This window comes from Phyllobates terribilis, unplaced genomic scaffold (genome assembly GCF_046119375.1).
Source record: "Phyllobates terribilis strain yellow unplaced genomic scaffold, ASM4611937v1 Scaffold_4__5_contigs__length_816908805, whole genome shotgun sequence".
Taxonomy (NCBI): Eukaryota; Metazoa; Chordata; class Amphibia; order Anura; family Dendrobatidae; genus Phyllobates; species Phyllobates terribilis.
Window position 1 is genome coordinate 293,377,117 of NW_027362764.1, and position 23,363 is coordinate 293,400,479.

General features: G+C 39.0%; 1 protein-coding gene across 3 annotated transcripts in view; it reads left to right on the plus strand.

Moving 5' to 3' along the window:
- Positions 1-21,596, plus strand: part of COBL (cordon-bleu WH2 repeat protein) — a 694,630-nt gene extending 673,034 nt beyond the window's left edge. For all 3 annotated transcript variants that reach the window (XM_073678323.1, XM_073678322.1, XM_073678324.1), the window contains one exon: positions 12,783-21,596. In XM_073678323.1, coding sequence (XP_073534424.1) covers positions 12,783-12,809 — 27 coding nt within the window. In that variant the 3' untranslated portion in view covers positions 12,810-21,596. The remainder of the gene's footprint in view (positions 1-12,782) is intronic.
- The last annotated feature ends 1,767 nt before the right edge of the window (positions 21,597-23,363 follow it).

A 23,363-nucleotide genomic window follows, 5' to 3' on the forward strand; every position in this document is an offset into this window, starting at 1 on the left:
ATATGGGGGGGTGACATGCTGCATGGGGCATTATATGGGGGGTGACATGCTGCATGGGGCATTATATGGGGGGGTGACATGCTGCATGGGGTATTATAAAGACAGGGGAGTGATATCCTGCATGGGGCATTATATGGGGGGGGGTGACATGCTGCATGGGGCATTATATGGGGGGGTGACATGCTGCATGGGGCATTATATGGGGGCGGTGACATGCTGCATGGGGCATTATATGGGGGGGTGACATGCTGCATGGGGCATTATAAAGACAGGGGAGTGTTATCCTGCATGGGGCATTATATGGGAGGTGACATCCTGCATGGGGCATTATATGGGGGGTGACATCCTGCATGGGGCATTATATGGGGGGGAAAGGGACATCCTGCATGGGGCATTATTTGGGGGGAAAGGGACATCCTGCATGGGGTATAATATGGGGGGGTGACATGCTGCATGGGGCATAATATGGGGGGGGTGACATGCTGCATGGGGCATAATATGGGGGGGTGACATGCTGCATGGGGCATTATATGGGGGCAGGTGACATGCTGCATGGGGCATTATATGGGGGTGGCATCCAGCATGGGGCATTATAAGGGGGGAACAGCCTGCATGGGGCATTATAAGGGGGAAACAGCCTGCCTATTGGGAACATTTACCTGCCCATTGAGGACCTATGCTGCCTATTGGGGATATTTACCTGCCTATGGGGGACATTTACCTGCCTATTGGGGACCTATGCTGCCTATTGGGTACATTTACCTGCCTATTGGGGACCTATGCTGCCTATTGGGTACATTTACCTGCCTATTGGGGACATTTACCTGCCTATTGAGGACCGATGCTGCCTATTGGGGACATTTACCTGCCTATTGAGGACCTATGCTGCCTATTGGGTACACTTACCTGCCTATTGGGGAACCTATGCTGCCTATTGGGTACAGTTACCTACCTATTGAAATACCGGTTGATTTAACTTTACTTGTTCTTCATTTTAAATATTGTATTTGTTCCTGTATTGTTTTTTTTTTTACTACAAAATAAGATATGTGCAGTGTGCATAGGAATTTGTTCATAGTTTTTTTTAAAAACGATATTCCGGCCCTCCAATGGTCTGAGGGACCGTGAACTGGCCCCCTGTTTAAAAAGTTTGAGGACCCCTGCTGTAGATGATGGGATGTTCAAAGTCTTTGCAATTTTACGTTTAGGAACATTTTTCTGAAAATGTTGCACAATGTTTAGATGCAGTTGTTCACCGAATGGTGAACCTCTCACCATCTTTGTGATAAACTGCAAGCACTGTTTAGGCATGAATGGGTTGCCATCAGTCAGGATTTGGCCCAGAGGCTGATATACAGTATAGTATGCCAGGAAAAATTGCAAAAGTCTTGAAAAATAAGTTTCAACACTGTAAATATTAGGTCTTTGTATAAACTTGAAGTACTTGTCAATAAAAGCTTAAAAACTTATGAGATGCTTATAAGTGTACTTCAGTATACTGTAGAAACATCTGACTAAAGATCTACAAACATTTACGCAGCAAACTTCATGAAAAGTAAAATTTGTAGGTTTCAAAACTTTTTTGGCCACAACTGTAAAATTTTCCACTTTTTAACACTCACCCCTACCTCACTACCATCACACACCAGAATAAATTTGCAACTTTTTAAAAACTTTCAGATCATAAATCTGGCTTAATCCTTATTTGCATGACTAAACACCCAGATTACCTCAATTTTTAAAAGTGGTGAGAGTGGTTTATGTGATAAAAGGCATGCAACAAAATTTGAAATTCTTTGACCTCTAAAACATGGAACTTGCTAAATTCCTCTCTAAGATTAGTTTTAGACAATTGTGTGACTCATCCCAGTGCTGTCCTTTTTTTTTCGTGGACAGCACACTGGCGCATAGAGTTTCATTGATCCATTGAAACTTTAGTTTTAAAAACGGGTCCATGTTTTCATTCAGTAAGACTCAAAGAATGTCCTATTCTGATCAAATTTTGAAGATCAGACTTAGCCACTATAGTCTATGGTAATCCGTGAGACACGGATGAAGCTACGAAGACAGACTTTGTACCTAAAAAGTTCTTTCCTAGTTTCATCTCTTGTTAACTGATACATTGTTATTAGACAATAGATAAAAAAAGTTCAGAGAGTCTATCTACTTAAGTGACAAAGAGGAAAGGAGAAAAAAACTGAAGCAACTAGGAAGCAACTATGATGACACCCGAGAAAAAAATTAGTCTGCTTCTCTCAGGCGGTAACACTCACAGGGAACTAGCAAATGTGTACTCATTGTTTTGTACTTTAGTAGAGAACAATTTGGCCCCTGATTGCAGCTAATTAGAGATGGGCAGCTCTGTTGAATTTCACATTTTCAGGCTTCCCCGAATTTCCCCAGAAAATTTTATTTGCGTGAATTGCATAATTAAAAAGCCCCTAATTGACATGAAAATATGTGTAGAACACCTTGAGTTCCTCTTAGAGTCAAATGAATATGTTTTAATCTCTTTAATTAGCCTTTTTATTGTCCAAATGACTTCAGCCTATCTGGCCAGGGGAAAACAGATGGCAAACAGAGGTAACCAGAGCTTATTTAATGACGGACTGCAGTATCAGACTTTGTTGGCTAAATTGTATAAACCGTATAAAAATTATCCCTTTTGATAATGGTTGGGTGCCACAATTATCTCTGAGATATGAGAAATCGCTGGTCAACTTTTAACCCTTCTAACTTCCTAACAAAAAAAATGATGTTTCAAAAATTGTGCTGATGTAAAGTAGATATGTGGGAAACGTTATTTATTAACTATTTTCTATGACATAACTCTCTGGTTTAAGGGCATAAAAATTAAAAGTTTGAAATTTGTGAAATTTTCCAAATTTTCACTAAATTTTAATTTTTTTCATGAATAAACACAAGTGATATCGAATAAATTTTACCCCTAACATGAAGTACCATATGTCACGAAAAAACTGACTCAGAATCAGGGGGATCTATTGAAGCTTTCCAGAGTTATTACCACATAAGTGACACTGGTCAGAATTGTAAAATTTGGCTTGGACATTAAAGTCGAAATTGGCTCCGTCACTAAGGGATTAAACTATGCACACACTTTGGTAGGCAAACAATTATACTTAATTTTGAGGATTAGGAATATCTCTCTTTAAAAAAAAATGTGTCTCTCAAACAGAGGTATCACACTTAGATTTAATAACAAAACAATCCTTGAATTGCAGAGTATGAATTTAGTTGCAAAATAGGCAATGAGTGGTTAAATAATACCCTTGCTTGCTGTCACTGTGTGAAAACAAAAAAAAGGCAGGTATTAAGGTACTTTTGTTGCTGTATATCATAAATGTATACATTCACAGTCACTCACTGAGTGGTGATGATGAGATGCTACAACAGCTCACTGTATATCACTTGAATGTTGGATTTCTATTCACAGACTGAGATTATCGCTCCCATTTTCAGTGTGGTACATGAGCACTGAGGAAGTACACCACAATCACATTAAGTCCTTTTCTATCCCTATGCTGTGTTCCTCAACCTTCTATCCCTTTACAGTACATTTATAAAATGGCATACTCTAGCTGGCCCATATATTTTAATCTGCCTATGATAGTCCCCCCTGCCGCAGTAAAGGGAAGCCCACAGTGCTACGCCTGATTTAACCCATTCACTGAGTGTGCAGCATGTGTGAAATGGCACCTGACATATTTTTTTGGCGATATTCACAAATTAAATTGCAGTTTATACGAATTTGCGTGGAAAATTTGACTCACATTTGATCCTGCGTGGATCGATCCACTCATCTCAACATGTAATATAAAAATTACTGCATTTTTGTTAAAGAGGTGTCAGGGGCCCATCCTGAACTTTATCTAAACAAACTCTTGAACCTTGCCCTGTCGTTGGTTTCTGCCGCTCATTTAAAACACTACGTGAGTTCACAGTGGCTTGTATATTTTGCCAAATGGGAGTGTATTGGAAGGATATATACCCTCTATTTTCAATTTCCAATAGGTAATCGGTTTAGGTTTTATCAACCTATATTCTCAAATATTTATCTAATTCTATATTATAAATATCTATGATCAAGTACATTGCACATAAAGTTAAGCCCATAAGTTAAACATGTTTCTAAAAACACAATTCTGGCGTTTTGATCCCTTTCATTGTTATGGAGTTTATCAATCAGGTTAATTAATTTTATATCCTGATAGGTTGGACTTTTCTGAACATAACATTTGACTCATTTTTTTATTTCTTTATTTTTTAATGGAGGAAAAAGTGGGAGTGATTTGAATTTGTATATTTTTAAAAAATATATATATATTTTTTTTTGCACTTTATTTTTTAGTTTTCTTAAGGGACTTGAACCTGCCTTTGTCTGATCCTTTATTCTATATCCTACAATACTACAGTATTGCAGTATATGGTGTAAATTGCGTTCTTCTTTGAAGCTCAGCATATAGCAAAGATTCAGAGGAGGATGAAGATGGCAGTGACAGAGGCATTCAGCAGGCCTGTGCCAGTTACAGTAACCCATCAGCGTCCAATGACAGCCAGCATACCTTGACGTTATTTAAAAGTTGCTGTAGGAGATTGACAACAGCAGCAGATACGTGGTTAGCAACTCCATCCTCTGCTCTTAGAAACAGTTTCTGGCTATATACAGTACAGACCAAAAGTTTGGACACACCTTCTCATTTAAATATTTTTGTGTATTTTTAGGACTATGAAAATTGTACATTCACACTGAAGGTATCAAAACTATGAATTAACACATGTGGAATTATATACTTAACAAAAAAGTGTGAAACAACTGAAAATATGTCTTATATTCTAGGTTCTTCAAAGTAGCCATCTTTTGCTTTGATGACTGCTTTGCACACTCTTGGCATTCTCTTGATGAGCTTCAAGAGGTAGTCACCGAAAATGGTCTTCCAACAATCTTGAAGGAGTTCCCAGAGATGCTTAGCACTTGTTGGCCTTTTTGCCTTCACTCTGCGGTCCAGCTCACCCCAAACCATCTCGATTGGGTTCAGGTCTGGTGACTGTGGAGGCCAGGTCATCTGGCGTAGCACCCGATCACTCTCCTTCTTGGTCAAATAGCCCTTACACAGCCTGGAGGTGTGTTTGGGGTCATTGTCCTGTTGAAAAATAAATGATGGTCAAACTAAACGCAAACCGGATGGAATAGCATGCCACTGCAAGATGCTGTGGTAGCCATGCTGGTTCAGTATGCCTTCAATTTTGAATAAATCCCCAACAGTGTCACCAGCAAAGCACCCCCACACCATCAAACCTCCTCCTCCATGCTTCACGGTGAGAACCAGGCATGTGGAGTCCATCCGTTCACCTTTTCTGCGTCGCACAAAGACATGGTGGTTGGAACCAAAGATCTCAAATTTGGACTCATCAGACCAAAGCACAGATTTCCACTGGTCTAATGTCCATTCCTTGTGTTCTTTAGCCCAAACAAGTCTCTTCTGCTTGTTGCCTGTCCTTAGCAGTGGTTTTCTAGCAGCTATTTTACCATGAAGGCCTGCTGCACAAATTCTCCTCTTAACAGTTGTTGAAGAGATATGTCTGCTGCTAGAACTCTGTGTGGCATTGACCTGGTCTCTAATCTGAGCTGCTGTTAACCTGTGATTTCTGAGGCTGGTGACTCGGATAAACTTATCCTCAGAAGCAGAGGTGACTCTTGGTCTTCCTTTCCTGGGGCAGTCCTCATGTGAGCCAGTTTCTTTGTAGCGCTTGATGGTTTTTGCAACTGCACTTGGGGACACTTTCAAAGTTTTCCCAATTTTTCGCACTGACTGACCTTCATTTCTTAAAGTAATGATGGCCACTAGTTTTTCTTTCCTTAGCTGCTTTTTTCTTGTCATAATACAAATTCTAACAGTCTATTCAGTAGGACTATCAGCTGTGTATCCACCAGACTTCTGCACAACACAACTGATGGTCCCAACACCATTTATAAGGAAATCCCACTTATTAAACCTGACAGGGCACACCTGTGAAGTGAAAACCATTTCCGGTGACTACCTCTTGAAGCTCATCAAGAGAATGCCAGGAGTGTGCAAAGCAGTCATCAAAGCAAAAGGTGGCTACTTTGAAGAACCTAGAATATAAGACATATTTTCAGTTGTTTCACACTTTTTTGTTAAGTATATAATTCCACATGTGTTAATTCATAGTTTTGATGCCTTCAGTGTGAACGTACAATTTTCATAGTCATGAAAATACAGAAAAATCTTTAAATGAGAAGGTGTGTCAAAACTTTTGGTCTGTACTGTATACTTAGATACTGAAACACCTACTTCCTGGAGAGTGTTCTTCACTTGAGTGGATGCTGTGAAGGGGTTTTTTTTCACCATGGAAAGGATTCTGCGATCATCACTGTTGTTTTACTTGGACGTCCAGGCCTTTTTGAGTTCCCATGCTCATCAGTGCGTTTATTTTTGCAGAATGTGTCAAACTATTGATTTGGCAACTCCTAACATTTCTGCTATATCTCTGATGGATTTCTTTTTTTTCAGCCTAATGATGGTCTGTTTCACTTCCATTGAGAATTCCATTGACTGCATGTCGTGGGTTCACAGCAACAGCTTCCAAATGCAAATGCCACACCTGGAATCAGCTCCAGACCTCTTACCTTTTTAACTGATGATGAATTAACAAGGGAAAATCCCATACTGCCCATTAAAGAGCTCTTGAGATAATTGACCAATTACTTTTGGTCCCCTTGAATAGAGGCCGCTACATATTAAAGTGCTGTAATTCCTAAACCCTTACTAAAATTAGGATGTGAATACCCTCAAATTAAAGCTGAGAGTCTGCACTTTAAGCCCATATTGATTATACCGCTTTATCTTGAATATGTTTTGGTAAACAGGTAAACTGTCAAAACTTGTGTCACTGTGCAAATAATTCTGGATATACTGTGTATATATATATATATATATATATATATATACAGTGGTGGCCAAAAGTATTGGCCCCACGTCAATTTTTTTTAAATTATTTCAGGAAATTCATGAAATAATTAAAAAAAAATTCTTTATTGTTCTAAATTAAACCATACTTACAGTCACGCCCAAATTCTCCTGCACTCAGCACTTCAGCGTGAGAATTTTCCCACGCTGTCAGTGACGTGCATGAGGTGAGCTGAGTTCATTGGACATGACCTCACCTCATGTATGTCACTGACAGCGTGGGAGAATTCTCACGCTGAAGCGCTGAGTGCAGGAGAATTTTCCCACGCTGTCAGTGACATGCATGAGGTGAGCTGAGTTCATTGGACATGAACTCGGCTCATCTGGATGACGTCACAGAGAGACACTGAGGAGCGCAAGCATGCCTGCGCTTCTCAGTGTCTGCGGGATGACAGGCTGGATGGCAGCGTTCTGCTGCGGTCCAGCCTGTCATCTCGATGTAGCAGAGCTGAAGCTGTCGTGGGAACCATGGAAAGGTAAGGATGAGGTTGCTTTATTATTTTACTTTTATTGCAGGAGATCGTTGGCTTCAGCTGGAATGGGCGTGATGGTAAGTATGGTTTAATTTAGAACAATAAAGAATTGTGTCTTTATTTCAATTAAAGGACTTTATTCTGGGTGTTTGTGTTTTCTTTTAACTTTGACTATGGGGTTAGTAATGGGGGTGTCTTATAGACGCCTCTCCATTACTAACCTGGGCTTGATGTCAGCTGGCATTATAAGCTGACATCAACCCCAACCCTATTACCCCCTGCCACCGCACCAGGGCAGCGTGGAAGAGCGAGGCTAAGTGCCAGAATTGGCGCATCCTATGGATGCGCCATTTCTGGGGCGGCTGACGGCTGGTGTTTCTAGCCTGGGAGGGGGCCAATATTCATGGCACCCTTCCTGGGCTATTAATATCAGCCCCCAGCTGTCTGCCTAGCCTGTGCTAGCTATTAAATTAGGGGTGGACCCCACGTTATTTTTTTTGGGGGGGTTCCCCCATTTTAATAGCTAGTAAAGGCTAGGTATTCAGCTGGGGGCTGATATTAGTAGCCTGGGAAGCTCCGTGGGTATTACCCCCTTCCCAGGCTTCAAACATTTGCCCCAGCTGTCTGCTTAACCTCCGCTAGAGCCTAAAATTAAGGGGAACCCCACGCCAATTTTTTTTTAAATAAATCCTTTATTTTAACACTAAATGACAAGTACAGTAATCAACACTGTCGCTGACATGTTTCTATCTATCTAATCTATGTGTGAAGCTCTATTCTGTCTGTTATAAATTGTCGGGTACCGCTGCTGAATTGCCGGCCGGCTTTTTTAAAGAGACGGTGCACGAAAACACTAATATTTTTTTTAATAAATCCTTTACACTAAATGACAAGTACAGTAAGCAACACTGTCACTGTACTTCATATATATGTGACTGACATGTTTCTATCTATCTAATCTATGTGTGAAGCTCTATTCTTTCTGTTGTAAATTGTCGGGTACCGGTGTATGCCGCTGATGAATTGCCGGCTTTTCATGTCATTCTACATTATTCTTAGTTGTTTTCCTTCATGTAGAATTAACCTACAAGGAAAGAAAGGGTTTATTTTCATTCCGATATTTGTGTCCCATTGACTTGCATTGGTTTCCGGTATCGGAATCGGCGATATCCGATACTTTTTGGGTATCGGCCCGATCCAATCCGATACGATATTTCCTGATATCGGAAGGTATCGCTCAACACTAGTTATTAAGCTTAAATCTCTGTTGGATTCCCTGAAGACTTGTGTCATCCTTTCCAGATCATTTAAATGAAGACTATCAGCCTCACATAGCTCCCCCTTACACTCAGATAAAGATGCTTTCTATCCTTAGCAGAACTTTAATGTTGCAGGCTTGTGATCTAGAGCTAAGGTGGAGCTGACTGTTGAAAGGATTATGAGGAAAAGACTGTACAGTCTCAAGACAGACAGTAATGGATGTAGCTAGGTAATTGGAGGGTTGGAGTTTATTAAGCAGAGATTAAGATATCCATTATGTAGGGACCGTATTATCTCTTATTATTAGTCTGCTGACAATGCAGTTCTTCAAGTAGATAAGATTTTTCTGTACTTGGTGAATAAAGAGACAATAGTCGTGGGCCATGAAAAGCTTATCTGTGCAATAAGAATACAAATTTGTTTTAATTATTGTTATTGTATTAATTACAATAACAACTTAGGTGCCTATACATATTAGAACAGTGTCAGTGGAATGAGCAAACTGTGTTTTGTGTGGGAGACCTCTCGATTTTCCCCAACAGAAGAAGACTATATGCAGATGAGTAAGTAACTGGCTAAAAGACAGGAAACAAAGAGTCGTCATAAATGGTACGTTCTCTAAATGAGATATAGTCAGCAGTGGGGTGCCGCAGGGATCTGTGCTAGGACCAATTCTTTTTAACCGTTTTATTAATGACCTTGGGGATGGGATTGAGAGTAAAGTGTCAGTTTTTGCTGACGACACCAAACTATGTAGGATATTAAAATCTGATCTTGACATTACGATATTGCAGTACGATCTGGATAAGATGACTGAATGGGCAAACACTTGGCAGATGAGATTTAATGTAGATAAATGTAGAGTAATGCACCTAGGATGGAGTAATCTTATTGCTGCATACTGGGCCAGCGTCACCACCCGGCGCACCCGGGCAAGTGCAGGGGCCCTGAGCAAGTGGGGGGGGCCCACTCGACGTCAGGGACACCGGCATGCTATGGGCCCCATGAGTCCCCCCCCCCAACCTCACCGTGTTTTAAACTGTTTGAAATACTTAACCTCTCCCTGTTCCTCCACTGCCTGGTCTTTTCTGCGTCTTCTGACTCTCTGACATCTCAGGGTAAAGGGCGCGATGACATCACTACAGCGCACCCTCTGCCGAGCAGTGCAGACAGCTAGAAGACACTGAAGAGTCTGGAGCAGCAGCCTCTGTCCAGCGGAGAGCGAGGAATGGTGAGTATTTGATTATTTATTTTTTATTTATGTAGCATTATATGGGGCCCATTCTGTATGGAACATTATATGAGGCCCATTCTGTATGGCATATTATATGGGGCCCTTTCTGTATAGAACACTATATGGGGCCCATTCTGTATGGAGCATTATATGGGGTCCATTATTTTATATGGAGCATTATATGGGGTCCATTATTCTGTATGGAGCATTATATGGGTCCCATTATTCTGCATGAAGCATTATATGGGGTCCATTATATGAGGTCCATTATTCTGTATGGAGCATTATATGGGGTCCACTATTCTGTATGGAGCATTATATGGGGCCCATTCTGTATAGAACATTATATGGGGCCCATTCTGTATGGATCATTATATGTGGCCCATTTTGTAGTAGAGTATTATTTGGGTCCCATTATTCTATATGGAGCATTATATGAGGCCCATTATTCTGTATAGAGCAATATATGGTGTTCATTATTCTGTATGGAGCATTATATGGGGGCAATTCTGTATAGAGTATTATATGGGGCCCATTATTCTGTGTGGAGTATTAAATGGGGTCCATTCTGTATGGAGCATTATATGAGGCCCATTATTTTGTATGGAGCATTATATGAGGCCCCTTATTCTGTATGGAGCAATATATTGGGTCCATTATTCTGTATGGAGCGCTATTTGGGCCCATTTTTCTGTATGGCGCAATATTTTGGGCTCATACTGTATGGAGAAATATATGGGGCTCATTATATTGTATGAATCAATTTATGGGGTCTATTATACTGTATGGAGCAATATATGGGGCTCATTATACTGAATGGAAGATTATGTGGTGCCCATAATACTGTATGGAGGACTATACTGTTCGGTCTAAAATGAAAACATTTGAATCCCTCAGGGCACGAACTGTGCTCTGCGAGGATTCGGTGGTTTCTGTGCTATTGTAGAATTTACAATAGATATCACTCATATAATGTAAGAAGTAAGTGGAATCTTTGGCATTGTACTATACCTATATTTCTCTGCCATATCTGTGCATCATTAATCATGGTATGTGTTAAAGTCCAATGAGACTTTTTTGCCCGGGGCCCACGAAAACCTGGAGCCGGCCCTGGCTACATATTCATTAAAGGAGTTGTCCACTACTTTCACATTGATGCCCTATCCGTAGGATAGGATATCAATGTATGATCGGCTAGGGTCCCACACTGGCACCCCCGCCGATCAGCTGTTTTCGGTGCCAGTGGCCGCCAACCGGAAGTGCTTACGGTGCTTGGCCGTCCATCTGTAGTGGCCGCCGCGGGCTACTGTACATCCTCCTCTCATTGAATTGAATAGGAGGCAGATGTGCAGTAACAAGCGCTGGCCACTGCAACTTGACGGCCAAGCTCCGCAGGTAAGCACTTCCTGCCGGCAGCCGTAGCCGCCAGCACCGATAACAAGTGATCGGCGGGGATGCCAGCTGCAGGACCCTGGCCGGTCATACTTGATGCCCAATCCTACGGATGGGGCATCAATGTGAAAGTAGTAGACAACCCCTTTAAATGGAAGTATACTCGGGACTACAGAACAGAAGGACTTGGGTAATCTGGTCACAAGTAAGCTGAGCAGCAGCACTCAATGTCAAGCAGCAGCTGCAAAAGCAAACAAGATTTTAGGGTGTATAAAAAGAGAAATAAAATACTGTGATCCCAATGTATTGTTACCCCTTTATAAATCGCTTGCGAGGCTACATCTAGAATATGGGATCCAGTTTTGGGCTCCACACTTTAAAAAGGAAATTCAGAAGTTAGAGTCAGTTCAAAGGCGGGCAACTACATTATTACAAGACATGGAAGGTCTCTCACATGATGAGAGGTTGGAAAAGTTGGGCTTATTTGGCTTAGAAAAAAGACATCTCAGAGGAGATCTCATTTACATGTATAAATATATGTGTAGTCAGTACAAAGTACTAGCACATGACTTATTCCTTCCAAAGACCATACTAAGGACCAGGGGGCACTCATTATGGGTGGAGGAAAGGCAATTCCGGCAGCTAAATAGGAAAGGGTTCTTCACAGTCCTACCACAAGAGGTAGTAATGGCAGACACAATAATAGCTTTTAAAAAAGGGCTGGATGATTTCCTCTGTACACATAACATTGTGGGTTTTAGATAATTTAGTGACAAGATGTATAATTGGTGGAGAAAGGTTGAACTTGATGGACCTAGGTCTTTTTTCAACCCGTGTAACTATGTAACTGCAGTAAAAAAAAAAGTACAAACTGTATGTAGTTTATCCACACTCTCCACATGTGAATTAAAGGGCATCTGTCAGTAGGATCATCCCTTCCAAGTCTTCTATATGGGCATGTAGGTCATAGGAAGCTGAATAAAATGATACCTTGATATCTATGATCCGATGTCTTGTTCCAAAGAAATCCACACTTTTCTTATGTGTAAATTAGCTGTTAAAATCTGTCAGCTAGACACAGATCGCCCCAAGAATCCAGAGCTGATTTTAAATGAAAGGGGGTGTTACCAGTGTGAGACATATAATGACTGACAGTCTGCTCTCCTGATCTTCTTGTCTCACACTGGTATCACCCCCTTTCATTTAAAATCACCCCTTCCATTATATTAAATGTAATTAAAACTTGATGTAACTAGTAACTCATTTGTTTTGGGCTAAATTAACTTTCTTAGAAAGCATTTGTGTTTAGAGCCAAATATTATTAACAGTAATCTAGATTGAGCAGTTACCAAACTTAAATCCTGGTGTTTACATTAAAAATGCTGATTTAATTGTACATTTCTTTTGTTCCAGGTTTCTGCTTCAGTGCGTACATTGTAGAACAAAATAACTGAAGAAAGCAACTGTACCTATCTGCAATGCCCAGTCAACGACACACTTGAGAAGTCCAGAACAGCAAGTCTGCCTTGATTATTTTGTCAACTGGCCAAATTTTTTACTTGGTTTGCTGTTTCAAAATAATGGTTCAAAAGGGAAAATAATGCATCACTATGCTGCACAATATATGTGCCAAGGAAAATGTGTTTTGCTTTGAAATGCATTCAGAGTTTGCCAATAAAATATTCTTGTTGGCAAGAAAAATCCTAGAAATTAAACAATACACCTTTTTCTGAGAGCAACACTGGTGAAATGATTTTATTTTTACCAGGATTGGAATTGTCTTTATGCTGTAAGCTAACTATAGAATGAATTAAGAAACAAATAATCAGAAAATATTCAAGCTTGAGATTCAACTATGTGGTTTATTATTATATATTATGTCTAACTAATATGGAATATTGAGGTGTACAGTATATAATATAGAAAGTGTTCAGCTGACAATTTTAGTAAATTACATAATTTTTAAGGTCGGATTCAAATAATCAAACAGAATACTAAATTCACAAAAGGAAATCTGAAAATTCAATTGTCTGTATAGAACTGATGATGCCTTGTAAAGAATGTATTTCCTGTTGCATATCATTCATAGAATCCATTTCCACTGTGTGATGCACAGCACTAAACAACGCCCATCTGTCAACATGTCTGCTGGTCAGCTGTAGTTTATAGCCTGTTTACACAGGCCGAAACGCTATTCAGATTCACATAGAACAATAAGTAATAGATCGTTTTCTGAACATAAGCTGCCATTATTCTCGGCAGCGTAGTCCTGTTTACACAGGAGGATTCTCTGCCGAGATGATGATCTTTTGTGCAAACTAAACACTCATTTCACCTGACAAACAAGCTTTTTGCTCATTTATCGAGTGATAGGTATCCTGTTTGGACAGCACAGTTATTGCGAATGATCATACCAAGGAACGCTTGTACATGATAATTGTGCAGTATAAATGGATCTATAACTATCAGCCTCTCTATATGAACTTTGAGTCTGTAGGTTTAGTGCATATTCGTTTACTTGCATCTTAAACATGATTAGTTAAATTGCATAGTATGGAGAGAATATCATCAAAGATGGATTACCGCCCTTACATTTTCTGTGGTCATCTCATTGTCATCACAGGCAGGATATAAATGACAGATAACTCCTCTATATAAGTAACACAGGATCACACCATTAGAGAAAAAACAGTCAACACTTTTTCACATATAGAATTATAGTATGGCTGTATAGGCTCTTATCCCCCAATAAAAGTGTTACCCTTCTTGTAGAAATATGATGTGCCAGCTAGGAGACATTTAGCATAGAGACCATATCAAATAAGGCTGGAAGTGCACTGAGTTAGCCAATATATTTAGAAGACATAGACCAAGTGCACTGACTTACCCCCAGTGTACTTCCAATGATTTTAATAATACAAAAATTTTCATTTTTATTGGAGGACAACCTGCTATACAGCCATACCTTTAATTCCATATGTAAAAATGTGATGTTCCTTTTAACAGTAAATAATGGTTGCAGATCACCTCCTCCCCCTACCTGTGCAATGAACTCTGCAAGAATTGCACAGCATGGCTAGAAGTCTTTCCTACCAAAGTTAATTGTTATATCCAGACTGGTATTTCTGGTCCATGTGCCTTTTATACAGCTTATCTGTAAATGTTGCTAACAGCCTTGGCAAGATGGTGACTCCCACAATCGTATAGAAATTAGAATAGAAAACTCAACGATCAAAAAAGAAAATATTAGGACAAAAGAGTTTAGATTGATATCAGATAACTGACATTTTATCACCATTATGAATATTCTAGTAATATGATACAATTGTGTGTAGTAGAAGTAAGTTTAAAGGGTAACCATAGTTTTTATTTCATATATCAATAGCACACATGAAAATAGGCAACTTTGTTAAAGATGTTATTAAATTAATTAGCTTCTTTTACCTCTTGGATTGATATTTATTCTCATTTCATGGGTAAAATCTTTAGTCAGTGAATACAGATTTTCCTATTTCTGAGATAAGAGATGACAGTTGGTGCTCTTAAAATTCTATGAATATGAGAGTGAGGAGGAGCTGAAGGCAGACACAGACATTCTGCTGCAAGTTCTTCTTATGAGCACCAGCTGCCATCTCCTGTGTCAGTAGTGGGAAAATCTGTATTCACTGACGACACACTGAGAACATTTAGAATGAATGATCAGTCTTGGATCTCTCTAATAAGATATATTACAAAGTTTATTATTTTCATATATACTTTTGATTTATGGAAAAAAAATAAAACCACAGTTACTTTTTAAGTTCCTTTCAACATTGCATTTAAAGTAGGGGAAAACCCCTTCAATCCCCTTTACAATTGGCCACATTGTGAGGCAATAAAAAAACAAACAATCCTATCCTCACCCTTTGAACCAGCGTTACTCTGCCCCATGCTGGTCTCGGGGCCTCATGATCCGTGACTGCTTCAGCCAATCTACTTCTTCCAGACAAACTGGGAAGACTGCAGCCTTCTGGATGTTGATGCCACGAGACTGGCAGGGGCGCAGGAGCTATTGTGGAGGAGATTTGGGAGGTGAATAGAGTATAGGCCTCATCATGGGCCTGTTTAAGGCAATTTTGAAAGCTAGGTAGCCCTGTTAATAATATTTGTGTAGCCTTATGACCATGGAAAGATACAGGCAGTACCAGCATGTGACTTAGAAAAGCCATCTAGTTCTTTAGTGACATAGTTACCTGTGCTGTCTGCCATTATACAGAAAAAAGCAATATAATATTACTTGGTTGATATTCCCTAAACTATAGAAGGAGAAGAAGATTTAAGAAAAAATATTGCCTACCCCATATTGTGTTGTTCAAAAAGATAACCGTACAATGGGCACAATTATAGCAATAATCATTAGATAGAAATCAGTCGAACCTGCTGACTTCAGTGGGTCTAGCCCACCATTTAATGTGTATGGAGGCCTCCTGATACCAAGAGAGAGAAGGATTCTGCATGCGTTTGGATAAGATAGCAGTCAGCTGATAGCTAATGTATGGCCCAACTCAAGAAATTCTACCTAAGATCTTGAAAACAGGAAGCAAACACTACAGACCAACACAGCCATCTTGTGCTTGTGTTATTCACTGAAAAGCCTCTGTGTGAATACTATATGCAACCCATGAATTAGAAGTTTTACATTTATGTCTATTTGTGACAAGGCTGCAGTTTGTGATTTCATTTTGTAGTGGAGAGGAAAGTTGTTATAGGACCAAAAATTACTGCCAGTTTCTGTGATACTTCAAAATTGGATAAGGAAGGGGGCATAATTTTTTCTAGTTTACAGAATTTGTTCTTCATGGTATTTTATATTAGTGAAAATTAAGGTCAAAATGAATGGAAGTCAAAGCTTTGCTTCCAATTAAAAATCATTTTTCTATTAATTTTTCTGTTCTCAGGTTTGTGAAATGTAGTTTCACCATAGAAAGATTTATTTGCAAGAATATGAACCTTTTAGAAGTTTACCAGTAAAATATTTTTTTTACAGAAGATCTGGCCATTTGGTAAAATTGTGTATATTGAAATAAGATAAATAATGGTTTCATATAGGACATATTCAAAGAGCAGATCTTCTACTGATCAACTCAGAATATATTTCTACGATCTCGTAATTTTAGTAACATTTTGGGTCCAATAAAATATTGTACAATCAGTTGTAAATATTAGCTAGATCTTCAATTGTCTTCCTGCTTTTTATAGTTAGAAGATACAATATTAAAATAATAAAATATACTAAAACTTCTATATCAGATATTTCTGTGCTGGTTTTTCCCTTTTAGCCTATTTACATTAGACCTCATTTTTCAGATAACGATGCCTCTGAAATACTATTTTTCAATGCAGTCATGGCTTGTCCTCTCATCTCTTAGTGTAAACTCCACTTTTTATGTAGGGCTTAACCGAATGTAAGGCTTGACCTGTTTTTGTGATTTTCCTTCTGACTGGCAAAGCAGCTAGATTTTCTGTAATGAACTAATCTTTGGCAGGACAGGGTTGGTGAAACATTGGTTCTCATTATCTAGGGTATTACTCTTTCTCACTGCCTCCTTTGTACTGTATGTAGGTTATCTATCATCTTTAAACATTCCACCCTGTCCCAATTTTGCCTCCTCCACACTGGTTGTGTGGCTTTTCCTGGAACGGGGCAGCAGTGCAGATGAAAGACCGCAAGTGCAGTACATCTTATGACTTCTCATCTCATGCATTTGCAAAAGCATCGATGTAATCACTTCCTGTACAAGAAATCTGCAAATTTCCTTCCTGTGTCTGCACTAGTGTTCCCCCTGCAAGCCTTGTGTGGATGCGCTCATTGTAGACATGTACTTACCATTCCAATTCATGCCCATATGCCAACCTTTTTGAAACTGTAGGACCCCTTTAAAGAAATCCATAGAGCAGTGCAGTTGTCTGATTTATGTATCAGACACCTGAATTATCCCAGTATTATAAAACACACATGCTTATACGATTTATGTGATATATTTGTACATGTTGCGCATATTTGTGAAGGAAAATGAAGTATTTCATATCATAAGATATGACTTGCTGACTCCTAGTTTGTTCTTTATTGTTAAAGTCTTTTTATTAAATGATAAGGGAATCTAATATATCCAAATTAGTTTATAAGTTAAAACTGTACAGATGTAGTAGTGCTCAGTTTGTCAATCAGCAAATAACATCATGATACCACATGTGGTTTTTCATAGGGCTGCAGGAAAACCTGCTGAGTTTTCTTAAGCCAGTATGTTTTAAAGAAGTACTCAAGTTAATTCTTTTATTGCCTAAACCTGTGTAAATGTTGTGTAGTGTTAGTGTGTTATTATACTCACTGATTGCTATATTCTCCAATATCCAACACCACTCCAGTCCTCTCCTGAGTCACGTGATGGTGACGTTAAGGCCATGTTTACACGTTCAGTATTTTGTCAGAATTTTAATGTTACCTCAGTATTTGTAAGCCAGAATCAGAAGTGGAACAATCAGAGGTAAAGTATAAGTGTACGTGCCCATAATCAGGAATAGCAGCGTTTTGGACTCAGCTCACCTACGCTGCGTCCAAAATGCTGTGTTGTACAATACAAGAAATCCCATGCCCCGTTTGCTTCTATTTAACGCTGCGAAAACTCACCCACGGTGCGGGTTTATGAGCCGCAGTATGTCAATTTCTGTTAACATGTTGATGCCCCGAGACTGTCAGGGGCACAGGAGCTATTGTGGAGGAGATTTGGGAGGTGAATAGAGGATAGGCCCCATCATGGGCCTGTTTACAGCTATTTTGAAAGCTATGTGGCCCTGTTAATAATATTTGTGTAGCCTTATGAGCATGGAAAGATACAGGCAGTACCAGCATGTGACTTAGAAAAGCCATCCAGTTCTTTAGTGACATAGTTACCTGTGCTGTCTTCCATTATACAGAAAAAAGCAGTATAATATTACTTGGTTGATATTCCCTAAACTATAGAAGGAGAAGAAGACTTAAGAAAAAATATTGCCTACCCCATGTTGTGTTGTTCAAAAAGATAACCGTACAATGGGCACAATTATAGCAATCCCCAATAGAATGTATTGAATGCGGTAACTCCGCACAGTTCACTGAACACATGCGGATTTACCTACATGATCGGACGCAGAGTTTTGGATGCAGCGAAAACGCTGCTATTTCCTGATCGTGGGCTCATAGACTAATAGAAACACATCACCACTTCAGCGTTTTTCACACTCACCTGGTTTTGGCTTATAAGTACTGATGTAAAATTCTGACCAAATACTGAACGTGGCCTTTCAATGTAAATCTATGGAGCCTCATTCTGTGACTTACATTGTAAAAGTCACTTCCATGTCACACATATCACAGCGTGATCCAGAGAGTTTGAATCACTGTCACGTGACTAAGAAGAAGACCAGAGAGGTGCTGGTTACTGGAGAAGACAGCAATCTGAATGTATACTATCACACTGATACTACACTATACTAACATTTACACAGGTTTAGGGAATAAAAAGATTAACGAGAGTGCTTCTTTAAAGGCATGACACAGTTTAGTGATTCATTTGGCAATGCTATATCTGAGTAATAAGTAATGTGTATTACTTAAAACTGTATGTTGATAACTATGTTATAGTCTGTGGTTTTAGAATGCAAGAAGACAATGGTGTTAGGTATACTATCAATAGGATGATGCACAGTCTACTTTTCTAAGTGCACAGTAGCTGGTTATTGATATGTCCTCCTCAGAGGGCTGTCTTATAGATCAGGCTGCCTTCTCAGAAATTCTCAGCAGTTTGAAAGAACCTGCACTAGAATTTATCACCGCAGCAGTCAGGTGTTGAAGTAGTGTTTTTCCCTTTGTATATTTGAAAATGTTAATGCTGAACTGACAGCAACAAATTGCCTGCAGCACAATACCACAGGACATAGAGATGAGGCTAGAACAATTTTTTGTATGAAATAATACCCAGGACCAGAATTCTCTGCTTGCAAAATAAATTGCTCCCATTATTTAAACAAGCAAGCACTCCTATTAAAATGTGTGAATGTATATGTAATGTAGGGATATTAATATACTCACTAATCTCCGTCTTTTCTGATTTCCAGTGTGGCTCAGGCCTCTTCTGGTTCACATGATGACTATGCCGATTTGCCGGCACATACTGTGGTTTATGTGTGAGCAGGAGTTCGATATTACATTGTACGAATATGGAGCCTCATTATGGCGCTCTATTGGCTTCCACCCGCAGCTTCCACATAGTGACTGTAGCCTCGTCAATACTAAATCCCCTGAGTTCATTCCTGCATGAGTGTAATCTAAAGCATTCCCCGCATTTTGTCAAGACTATACGAGACGACTATTTGTCAGGATCTCAGGCAACAGAGTGTTGAAGTTGCTGCATGTCAGTCATTGTGGGGAGCAAATTCCATAATCTGCATATACAACACCTTGTGCATGGAGGCTGTGGTGTCTCTCTTATTACAGAACACCCCCCCTCCAAAAAAAAAGGCAAAATGCACCTCATAGAAATGTGTAGGTGCTGTATTCATAAATACAGATGTGTTCTTCCTTAATTTGTTTCTAAACCAGCAGATCCTGAAATGTACTGTGAGATTAAGCTGATACGATCTGATCAATGCCTTAATAGATCTAGTGTGTTGCCCCTACTTGTTTTTCTGGATTGTTGTGTCGGATACCTCTGACAGATGCAATTCATCAGTCATAGGCTTCTATGTAAAAAAAAAAATGTAAATGTTAAGAGATATTTTTTTTATTAGATGGGGCAAGATTGTATTGAATTGGTATTATGACAAATTGTATAACTTAATGAATAACTATACTATCATTTTTTTCATTATTGTGCTCATTTGGAAAGTTTGAAATCTTGTACTTCACTTTATTGGACAATTTGGCTTCTTTCCCGTTCAAAAATATGATCAGACACCTCCAAACACCTAGCTTTCTCCAGGCTTTTCTTACTGATGTGCAACATATGGACTCCCTGTCTATGTAATTGGAGTACGGATACAGATTCTGTCTCAAGAGGGGGGTGGCACCTCAAGAGCATTCTTGCTCCTGAGGTGATAATGCTCTGATGTGTAGTCTTCACTGAGCGCCATGTCTCCTGTACTTTGTATAATGCACTATGAGTGAAAGATGCCGACACAGCGAGAGAGGAGCACTGGATAAACAAAAGATGTGCTCCTCTCATGCTGTTGTGCCAAGGAAATCATTGTCATGACCATGAAAGAAGCCAAATCACCTAATGAAGTGAATTACAACGTGTCATAAATAATGAAAAAAAAGAGAGTTCAGTTACTCTTTAACGCAATTAAAGAAACATTTAGGGTAGACACATACTTGTGTGCATAAACCCTAGTCTTCAGCACAATTATACATATTTTCTGTTGGGTCTTTATCATACTTGGTTCAAAACCTTTACAAAACAAAATGCTGCATATGATTTCAATGTTAATGGCATGCCTTATGAAGTAATGCTCAGCAGGTTAAGGCACTGGAGATACAGGAAAGGTGTTAATATGAGACTAATAGTGCCAGCTGATGGAGCTTCCAGAAAGCACTGTAGTGCCCTCTATTTCTACACTAGACAATTTTTCATGCAAGGGTCTAGATCCAACAAATCAAAAGTGGTTGACAACTGGAAAAATAAGTAATTAATTACATATTTCAATATGCATTTGTCCATGCTGCTCCATAATAAGGATAGTCCAATATATCAGCTACAATGTGCTGCTTACAAACTATTTGCAAAGTAGACTTTTCAAGAAGTGCTCCTGACCTAAGGATGTATTCATGCAGTCTGTGTAACTGTCCTTGTGCTTCTATTCAATCACTGCTAATATAGACTGTATGTTACACTAGACATTGGTTAACAGTATTTGCTGTTGTTAGCTGCATTAATTCACTGACCGAGATGTCTATATTTAAATGCATTAAATTAAAATGATAACTTAAATGTTAATATGACTTATTTTTGTTAAACTAAGACACTAGAAATTGAGATCTGAAAATATCTATAAACATATATTATATTTTTATGCAATTGTTTCTTAAAGATTATTTTTAGATCTATCTTTACTGGAAAAGTTGTAAACAAGAACAAGAATGTATGAGCCAAATAAAAGGAAATAAATATTGTCTTCTGAATTGTGCCACAAATAAAGGAATCAGAAATTTAACTGTGGATTGGATTTTTCTATCACAAGCTATAATATAATTCTATACATTAACAGAATAAAGACTATTGCAGTACAAGACTAAAATGCTGCATTATGGAAGGGCAGCTGCCAAGTGACACGTATTGAAAAGCTGTATATATCCTTTGACAAGTAATGCAGGTGTATTGCACACATCTCAGGCATGGATGGCTGTCAAGTTGCATTTTAGATTAACGTGAGCAATGTTATTGTTATACAAACCATATCAGAAAATGCACTCAAGATTTGAAGCTTATATTTGACTTAACCCCTTTACAACCCAAGGTGGTTTGCACGTTAATGACCAGGCCAATTTTTACAATTCTGACCACTGTCACTTTATGAGGTAATTTCTCTGGAACGCTTCAACGGATCCCCTGATTCTGAGACTGTTTTTTCATGACATATTGTACTTCATGATTGTGGAAAAATTTCTTCGATATCACTTGCATTTATTTGTGAAAAAAATGGAAATTTGGCGAAAATTTTGCAAATTTTGCAATTTTCAAAATTTGAATTTTTATGCCCTTAAATCAGAGAGATATGTCACACAAAATAGTTAATAAATACAATTTCCCACGTGTACTTTACATCAGCACAATTTTGGAACCAACATTTTTTTTTATTAGGGAGCTATAAGGGTTAAAAGTTGACCAGCGATTTCCCATTTTTCCAACAAAATTTACAAAACCATTTTTTTAGGGACCACATCACATTTGAAGTCACTTTGAGGGGTCTTTATGACAGAAAATACCCAAAAGTGACACCATTCTAAAAACTGCACCCCTCAAGGTGCTCAAAACCACATTCAAGAACTTTATTAACCCCTCAGGTGCTTCACAGGAATTTTTGGAATGTGGAAGAAAAAAATTAACATTTAACTTTTTTCACAAAAATTTTACTTTAGACCCAATTTTTTTTATTTTCGCAGGGGTAGCAGGAAGAAATGGACCCCAAAATTTGTGCAATTTCCCCTGGGCACGCAGATACCCCATATGTTGGGAAAAAACACTGTTTGGGCGCACGGCAGGGTTCGGAAGGAAAGGAGCGCCATTTGACTTTTTGATTGTAAAATTTGCTTGAATAATTAGCGGATGCCATGTTGCGTTTGGAGAGCCCCTGATGTGCCTAAATAGTGGAAACCACCCACAAGTGATACCATTTTGGAAACTAGACCCCTCAGGGAACTTATCTAGATGTGTGGTGAGCACCTTGAACCCCCAGGTGCTTCACAGAAGTTTATAACATTGAGCCGTTAAAATGAAATTTTCACATTTTTCCCACAAAGATGTTTTTCAGCCCCCAATTTTGGATTTTCATAAGGATAACAGGAGAAATTGCACCATGCAGTTTGTTGTGCAATTTCTCCTGAGTAAGCAGATACCCCATATGTGGGGTAAAACCACTGTTTGGGCGCACGGCAGGGTTCGGAAGGAAAGCAGCGCCATTTGACTTTTTGATTGTAAAATTTGCTTGAATAATTAGCGGATGCCATGATGCGTTTGGAGAGCCCCTGATGTGCCTAAATAGTGGAAACCACCCACAAGTGATACCATTTTGGAAACTAGACCCCTCAGGGAACTTATCTAGATGTGTAGTGAGCACCTTGAACCCCCAGGTGCTTCACAGAAGTTTATAACATTGAGCCGTTAAAATGAAATTTTCACATTTTTCCCACAAAAATGTTTTTCAGCCCCCAATTTTGGATTTTCATAAGGATAACAGGAGAAATTGCACCATGCAGTTTGT